Source organism: Oncorhynchus mykiss, chromosome 16 (assembly GCF_013265735.2).
Source record: "Oncorhynchus mykiss isolate Arlee chromosome 16, USDA_OmykA_1.1, whole genome shotgun sequence".
NCBI classification, from domain to species: domain Eukaryota; kingdom Metazoa; phylum Chordata; class Actinopteri; order Salmoniformes; family Salmonidae; genus Oncorhynchus; species Oncorhynchus mykiss.
In genome coordinates this window covers 61,448,699-61,457,592 of record NC_048580.1, presented here as the reverse complement: position 1 = coordinate 61,457,592, position 8,894 = coordinate 61,448,699, and the positions used below count along the sequence as shown (strand labels likewise).

The following is an 8,894-nucleotide window of genomic DNA, read 5'->3' as shown; positions in this document are numbered from 1 at the left end:
AAGAACATTATATATAGTGTTTTATGACCCAGGATCTATGAAGACTCTAATCATATAATGTTCACAATGCCTTTATCAATGATTTGTCTGTTTATGTGGTGGTTGTGTGATGACAGCATATAACTGTTAACATTGATATCTTTAATGGCGCTTTCAATAGAATTGGGACCTCGAGTCAAATAATTCCTTTGATTTTCAGTTCGGAAAGTCAGAGTCAGCGATTTCCAAGTTCCAAGTTGTTTTGAATGCGGCATAAGCAGCTTTATCTGAAGCCTGGGTGTATTCATGTGTGTAAAACTGCCTCGGCTGAGAGGGCTGAGAGGGTAGGCTACCGGTAGTGGTGTAGACCTACACTCTTAGAATGCATTGAGAGTATAGAGAGCATTACTTTTTTCACTGCGACCAGCAATCGGAGTTTACCCACGTATTTGTATGTTTTTACCACATTAGGCTACCACACTATATCACCAGCTACCGGTAGGCCTATTTGAAGTTCATGGTAATACACATTATAGCCTAGGCTAGTAAAATGAGGTTGACCTTTTTTTTTCTGAGACAGTTTCAGCCCCATTTCATGTGTCTGGACATTCCAGGCAACAAAAAGGTACAGTTGTCAGCAAGGTGCAATGTCAAATTTAATTAGGCACACTTTTTGGTGTTTTATAACAGTTGTTCATTTCCATTAATAAAATGGAGCAAGTGCACATGCATTGAGTGCACTGTCTGGATGCTGTAATTATTTTGGAGTGGACGAACATGCACAGGTAGCCTACTTTTTGAAGTGAGTTGTTTGACAATCAGATAATAAAAGGTCATTCATTTGTATTTTTATTGTTTAAATGCCATCTTTACTATTAGGCCTGTAAAAATGTTTTGTGGCACCCAATAGAGACCCCCCATGTCACGGTGTAATTCGCACTCTGAATTTAGTCCAAAGATATAGGCTTAATCTATGTACATGAAACCAGCCGCTAGAGTTTAAATTGTTTCGGTGCTGATAGCTTTTAGGTGGTAGGCTATAGGATATTATAACCCAGGGTGTAGTTATGCCTCACTACCGGTGTCACAGCATGGGGGGATGGCAAAGAAGAATTAGAAAGTGTCTTGTGGAGAAGGGGTTGCCAGGGCGACCAGTTGGCACCCTTCAAAAATGTCTGTGTTCAATGCTCTGTCTCTCTGACATTTCCTTTGCAGGGGGGTAGGCCTTCATGTTTGGTAGGCTAACATTTAGTGTGCTCTGAGCAAAAAATGTTGGATACATCAAAATATCTGAGTTCTTGTTTTAAATTGTACAAATAGGCCGCTTATTATAAAATAAGCCTATATCTTAGAATAGTTGACATTGTAGGCTAATCACGCGGTTGGATCGACTTCCTGTCGCGTACTATAGCCTATTCGTGAAACGTCTACATAATCAGCACTGTCAAATGATTTACAAAATCTCCCAGATGAACTGTATATTATCGTGTCCATTTGAGATATGTTTTAAGCAAATGTATAATTAGGTGGGTGGAGTGTGTGAGTGCGTGTGTGTAATGAGAGGGAGAGTGACTGGAGAGTGGAGAAAGGGAGGGAGACGAGAGGCGAGGGAGAAAAAGAGAGATTTTGGATTTCAACGGACCCCCGAACGACTGCGTGATGTACAAAGGGCTGCTCCTTTGCTCAGTGCGCACCGATGACGATAATGTGAAGAAGGCAAAATAACGAAGGAGCTTACACGCAATCAGAGGGATACAATAAAAACTGTGGTTTACAATGTTAGCCTTGACTGAGAAATGTAAAGACGAAGCACTGACAGAGAGGAGTTGACACACTTTCCCAAACCTCGAAAATATGACTTTCTACAGGTAACCGTAATCGCTGGAAACCTTGTTGAAAAGTGATTTACCTCGGGGGGAGAGGGAGGGGGGGTCAAGCAGCTTGAATGACGTCTCAGGGAAAGCGGGTGAAAACTAATCGTGCATGGTGAGTCCATCTGTGAGTCATTCATTTGTCTTACTTGTAGGCTATATGATTTTTGGGGGGGCGGAGGAGAAGGAAATAAAGAAGTAGAGATTGTTTGCATTTTCGTACAGCTCGAAGAGTCTGAATGCCCACCAACGGTAGGCGTTTCATTTGGGGAGATATTTTGTGATGATATGGACTCCGGGTCGACCGACACGCAGCAGGCAGATCGTAGCGGACACGCCGGATCCGTCACTGCGCTCATGTGAAGTTTGGCTCTGCGAAAAGGATGTCACCCAGTTCTGCTGGATCTAAAATCAAAGAGCATTTTTAAAGGCTGTTTGATCTGTTCGGTATTTTAATTCTGCGAAAGATATATTAGGATTTTTCTCAGTTTTGATCGGATCCCTTTTTCTTTTACTGTGAACCTACTATGTGTTGCTTTCAGTGATAGCCTACAGTCATGCATATTTTTGGCGTAAACTATTTTATTAATGTTTTCTCAGACAAATGGATGTCAATTACCTCGTTTCACTGAGCGATTTGAATCCCTGTCAGTTTTTTTATATTCAACAAGCTAAGCGAGCACTGATAATCAAGCGATGGGCGCAGTTTGCCTGAGTAGGAACCGAATGGGTCTCGATTTTTTTAATGCAGCTTGTTGAATAGGTAATAGGAATGGGCTCGCATTGACAAACTTTACAGCCATTTGGGTGGTAACAGGCGGTTTACAGCTTCCCTAAAACTAACTCAGCTGTCAGAGCATCATGGCTCGTTACGGTTTCGGACTGAAACAGAGCCCTCGCTTTCTATGGATAGTGTTTTGCTTGATGAGAACGTTGTCGGATTTCGCGCGGTCGCAGGAAGTTTACGCACCCCATTCTATCAGGATTGAGGGACATTTGACCCTGGGTGGTCTCTTCCCCGTGCACACCAGAGGGACCGACGGCGTGCCTTGTGGAGATATCAAAAAGGAGAACGGGATCCATCGGCTTGAGGCCATGCTGTATGCTCTGGATCAAATCAACCTCGACGATCAACTTTTACCCAACATCACCCTAGGCGCCCGGGTGCTAGACACTTGTTCGAGAGATACATATGCGCTGGAACAATCATTAACTTTCGTTCAGGCTTTGATACAGAAGGACACTTCGGATGTGAGGTGCACCAATGGAGAACCGCCGTTGTTCGTCAAGCCCGAGAAAGTGGTTGGAGTCATTGGCGCCTCGGCAAGTTCTGTATCGATTATGGTCGCCAACATTTTGCGCCTCTTTCAGGTGAGTAACCTCTGAAAATTCCCAAATACTGTATGCCTATTTTTAAAACAACATGTGTAAGCTAGTCCTATTTTATTAGGCGTCTTAGGCTGTAAAATAAAACACATAATATGTACAGTATTTGTTGGCCTCATTGCATTATGAGAAAAGGATGAGAGACAGTTTGAGTGGGCTGTTGCGCTTCCCTGGTGGTGCTGAAAGAACAGCTCCTGCCAGCTGTGTAGTGCTAGGGCAAAAAACAAAACGTGCACATGGGGGGCAGGAGGCCACAGGAACGAGTTTGCGAAATTCTGCTCTATCCCTCCCTCTCCTTCAATCTCCCTTTCCCTTTATTCAAGGTGGATTAAATGTAGCCTGGCTGGCAACCCAGTCTGAAAGATCTGATAGAATGGTTGTTTTTTATTGGGGATTTTCAAATGAATCCTTTTACATATTTTACAAATGTTTGGATTCAACTTTTATTTTTGAGGCAAAAATATGTCTGTTTTGAGTGTCTGTTGTCAGCTACGTCAGTGGCTTGTCAGCTCTGTCACTGATGGCTTGTCAGCTACGTCAGTGGCTTGTCAGCTCTGTCACTGATGGCTTGTCAGCTACGTTAGTGGCTTGTCAGCTCTGTCACTGATGGCTTGTCAGCTACGTTAGTGGCTTGTCAGCTCTGTCACTGATGGCTTGTCAGCTACGTCAGTGGCTTGTCAGCTACGTCAGTGGCTTGTCAGCTCTGTCATTGATGGCTTGTCAGCTACGTCAGTGGCTTGTCAGCTCTGTCACTGATGGCTTGTCAGCTACGTCAGTGGCTTGTCAGCTACGTCAGTGGTTTGTCAGCTACATCAGTGGCTTGTCAGCTCTGTCACTGATGGCTTGTCAGCTACGTCAGTGGCTTGTCAGCTACGTCAGTGGCTTGTCAGCTCTGTCACTGATGGCTTCTCAGCTACGTCAGTGGCTTGTCAGCTACGTCAGTGGCTTGTCAGCTACGTTAGTGGCTTGTCAGCTCTGTCACTGATGGCTTGTCAGCTACGTCAGTGGCTTGTCAGCTACGTTAGTGGCTTGTCAGCTACATCAGTGGCTTGTCAGCTACGTCAGTGGCTTGTCAGCTACGTCAGTGGCTTGTCAGCTCTGTCACTGATGGCTTGTCAGTTCTGTCACTGATGGCTTGTCAGCTCTGTCACTGATGGCTTGTCAGCTACGTCAGTGGCTTGTCAGCTACGTTAGTGGCTTGTCAGCTACGTCAGTGGCTTGTCAGCTACGTCAGTGGCTTGTCAGCTACGTCAGTGGCTTGTCAGCTCTGTCACTGATGGCTTGTCAGTTCTTTCACTGATGGCTTGTCAGCTACGTCAGTGGCTTGTCAGCTCTGTCACTGATGGCTTCTCAGCTACGTCAGTGGCTTGTCAGCTACGTCAGTGGCTTGTCAGCTACATCAGTGGCTTGTCAGCTCTGTCACTGATGGCTTGTCAGTTCTGTCACTGATGGCTTGTCAGCTCTGTCACTGATGGCTTGTCAGCTACGTTAGTGGCTTGTCAGCTACGTCAGTGGCTTGTCAGCTACGTCACTGATGGCTTGTCAGCTATGTCAGTGGCTTGTCAGCTATGTCAGTGGCTTGTCAGCTACATCAGTGGCTTGTCAGCTCTGTCACTGATGGCTTGTCAGTTCTGTCACTGATGGCTTGTCAGCTCTGTCACTGATGGCTTGTCAGCTACGTTAGTGGCTTGTCAGCTACGTCAGTGGCTTGTCAGCTACGTCAGTGGCTTGTCAGCTATGTCAGTGGCTTGTCAGCTCTGTCACTGATGGCTTGTCAGCTATGTCAGTGGCTTGTCAGCTATGTCAGTGGCTTGTCAGCTCTGTCACTGATGGCTTGTCAGCTCTGTCACTGATGGCTTGTCAGCTACGTTAGTGGCTTGTCAGCTCTGTCACTGATGGCTAACCTCCTGAAGATCAATCTTTTTCTCAATCAAAAATAAAAACGAATCACTGTATTGCAAAATATAATATTTGCTATATAAATGTTTTATGTTCAAAATCTAGAAAGAAAATGCCAAAATATTCATAGAATATTTAATGGTGCTGTAAAACACAGAAAAATGGTTTTGGAGATTTGTATGAAGAAAAATTATAATGTCATGTTATAATTACACATTAAAGGCCTTTTAAACACTTGTTGGCCAATACATGTATAAGTTAGATGCTTTTTATGGTGTCTGAGAGAGTTGACATAAATCCAGTTAGTTGCATGTTATATACAGTGCCAGTCAAAAATGTGGACACACCTATTCATTCAAGGGTTTTTCTTTATTTTTACTATTTCTACATTGTAGAATAATAGTGAAGACATCACAACTATGAAATAACACATGTAATCATGTGGTAACCAAAAAAGTGTTAAACAAATCTAAATATATTTTATATTTGAGATTCTTCAAAGTAGCTACCCTTTGCCTTGATAACAGCTTTGCGCACTCTTGGAATTCTGCTATTCCAACAGTCTTGAAGGAGTTCCCCCATATTCTGAGCACTTGCTGGCTGCTTTTCCTACTCTCCACAGCCCAACTCATCCCAAACATCTCAATTGGGTTGAGGTCGGGTGATTGTGGAGGCCAGGTCATCTGTTGTAGCACTCCATTACTCTCATTCTTGGTCAAATAGCCCTTACACAGCCTGGAGGTGTTTTGGGTCCTTGTCCTGTTGAAAACAAATGACAGTACCACTAAACGCAAACCAGATGGGATGGCGTATCACTGCAGAATGCTGTGGCAGCCATGCTAGTTAAGTGTGCCTTGAATTCTAAATAAATCACAGACAGTGTCACCAGCAAAGCACCCCCACACCATCACATCTTCTCCTCCATGCTTCATGGTGGGAACCACACATGTAAAAATCATCCATTCACCTACTCTGCGTCTCACAAAGACACGGCGGTTGGAAGCAACAATCTCAAATTTGGACTCATCAGACCATAGGACAGATTTCCACCAGTCTAATATCTATTGCTTGTGTTTCTTGGCCCAAGCAAGTCTCTTCTTATTATTGGTGTTCTTTAGTAGTGGTTTCTTTGCAAAAATTCAACCATGAAGGCCTGATTCACGCAGTCTCATCTGAACAGTTGATGTTGAGATGTGTCTGTTACTTGAACTGTGTGAAGCATTTATTTGGACTGCAATTTCTGAGGCTGATATGAGAGTCCTCATGAGAGCCAGTTTCATCATAGCGCTTGATGATCTTTGCGACTACACTTGAAGAAACTTTCAAAGATCTTAACATTTTCTGGATTGACTTACCTTCGTGTCTTAAAGTAATGATGGACTGTTGTTTCTCTTTGCTTATTTGAGCTGTTCTTGCCATAATATAGACTTGGTATTTTACCAAATAGGGCTATCTTCTATATACCACCCCTACCTTGTCACAACACAACTGATTGGCTCCAATGCATTAAGAAGGAAAGAAATTCCACAAATGAACTTTTAACAAGGTACACCTGTTAATTGAAATGCATTCCGGGTAAATACCTCATGAAGCTGGTTGAGAGAATGCCAAGAGTGTGCAAAGCTGTCATCAATGCAAAGGGTGGCTTCTTTGAAGAATCTCAAATATAAAACATTTGGATTTGTTTTGGGTAACTACATGATTCCATATATGTTATTTCATAGTTTTGATGTCTTCACAATTATTCTACAATGTAGAAAATAGTAAAAATGCAGAAACACAGTGGAATGAGTAGGTGTGTCCAAACTTTTGACTGGTACTGTATATGCTCTCTTTTTAGCTGGTTCTTTGTCGAATTTTGAGCTGCAGTCATACAAAATCATGTGTTTCTCCACTCCGAGGATTAATCCACGGATAAAAAGGGAAAGATAATTTGTTTTAAGTTAGCAATCTTTAATTCATCTCACCTAGTTTGTCTTTCAAGCATCCACATGGATTTGTCTCTTCCTGATATCAAATAAGGGAATTTGCAGTGCATGGATCGTCTCAAATAGAACCATGTTCTATTTTAATGCTTGGCTACGCAGACGCTCGGTCACGTACAGTACACGAGCGGTGTGGGTGAAATTATTGAATAACATGTATGTGTTCATTTTTTTTGCAATGCTCGCATACGCAATGTAGCCGGTGAGGTTTGCATGTCAGACTAACATGCTGACTAGACCGGGTACAGGCATTCGTCTGCGTGCGCCAATGCGCACATGTTATCTTTGCAAAATAACTATTTTGGATGCAGCAGTTGTTAGCTAGAATGCTAACACTCCTTGACATAAACTCAGCCCAAAAAAAATGTTCCTTTTTCAGGACCCTGTCTTTCAATTATAATTCATAAAAATCCAAATAACATCACATATCTTCATTGTAAAGGGTTTAAACACTGTTTCCCATGCTTGTTCAATGAACCATAAACAGTGAATGAACATGCACTTGTGGAACGGTTGTTCAGACACTAACAGCTTACAGACGGTAGGCAATTAAGGTCACAGTTATGAAAACGTAGGACATTAAAGAGGCCTTTCTACTGACTCTAAAAAACACCAAAAGAAAGATGCCCAGGGTCCCTGCTCATTTGCGTGAAAGTGCCTTAGGCATGCTGCAAGGAAGCATGAGGACTGCAGATGTGGCCAGGGCAATAAATTGCAATGTCTGTAATGTGAGATCCCTAAGACAGTGCTACAGGGAGACAGAACGGACAGCTGATCGTCCTCGCAGTGGCAGACCACTTGTAACAACACCTGCACAGGATCGGTATATCCGAGCATCACACCTGCGGGACAGGTACAGGATGGCAACAACAACTGCCCGAGTTACACCAGGAACGCACAATCCCTCCATCAGTGCTCAGACTGTCCGCAATAGGCTGAGAGAGGCTGGACTGAGGGCTTGTAGGCCAGTTGTAAGGCAGGTCCTCACCAGACATCACCGGCAACAACGTCGCCTATGGGCACAAACCCACCATCACTGGACCAGACAGGACTGGCAAAAAGTGCTCTACACTGACGAGTTGCGGTTTTGTTTCACCAGGGGTGATGGTCCGATTCGCATTTATCGTGGAAGGAATGAGCGTTACACCGAGGCCTGTACACTGGAATTATATCCATTTGGAGGTGGAGGGTCCGTCATGGTCTGGGACGGTGTGTCACAGCATCATCGGACTGAGCTTGTTGTCATTACAGGCTATCTCAACGCTGTGCGTTACAGGGAAGACATCCTCCTCCCTCATGTGGTAACCTTCCTGCAGGCTCATCCTGACATGACCCTCCAGCATGACAATGCCACCAGCCATACTGCTCGTTCTGTGCGTGCTTTCCTGCAAGACAGGAATGTCAATGCTCTGCCATGGCCAGCGAAAAGCCCGGATCTCAATCCCATTGAGCACGCCTGGGACCTGTTGGATCAGAGCATGAGGGCTAGGGCCATTCCCCCCAGAAATGTCCAGGAACTTGCAAGTGCCTTGGTGGAAGAGTGGGGTAACATCTCACAGCAAGAACTGGTAAATCTGGTGCAGTCCATGAGGAGGAAATGCACTGCAGTACTTAATGCAGCTGGTGGTGACTGTCACTTTTGATTTTGACCCCCCCTTTGTTCAGGGACACATTATTCAATTTCTGTTAGTCATATGTCTGTGGAACTTGTTCAGTTTATGTCTCAGTTGTTGAATCTTGTTATGTTCATACAAATATTTACACATGTTAAATT

The 8,894-nt window shown here is 43.9% G+C and overlaps 1 protein-coding gene across 2 annotated transcripts in view; it reads left to right on the top strand.

Annotated features, from left to right (window-relative positions):
- Nucleotides 1-1,126: 1,126 nt before the first annotated feature.
- Nucleotides 1,127-8,894, top strand: part of LOC110491138 (metabotropic glutamate receptor 7-like) — a 127,126-nt gene continuing 119,358 nt past the window's right edge. Inside the window, exon 1 of one of the 2 annotated variants that reach the window (XM_036947498.1) lies at nt 1,127-3,221. In XM_036947498.1, the coding sequence (XP_036803393.1) occupies nt 2,712-3,221 (510 nt within the window). In that variant the 5' untranslated portion in view covers nt 1,127-2,711. The remainder of the gene's footprint in view (nt 3,222-8,894) is intronic. The other variant, XM_036947497.1, reaches the window with a different exon arrangement.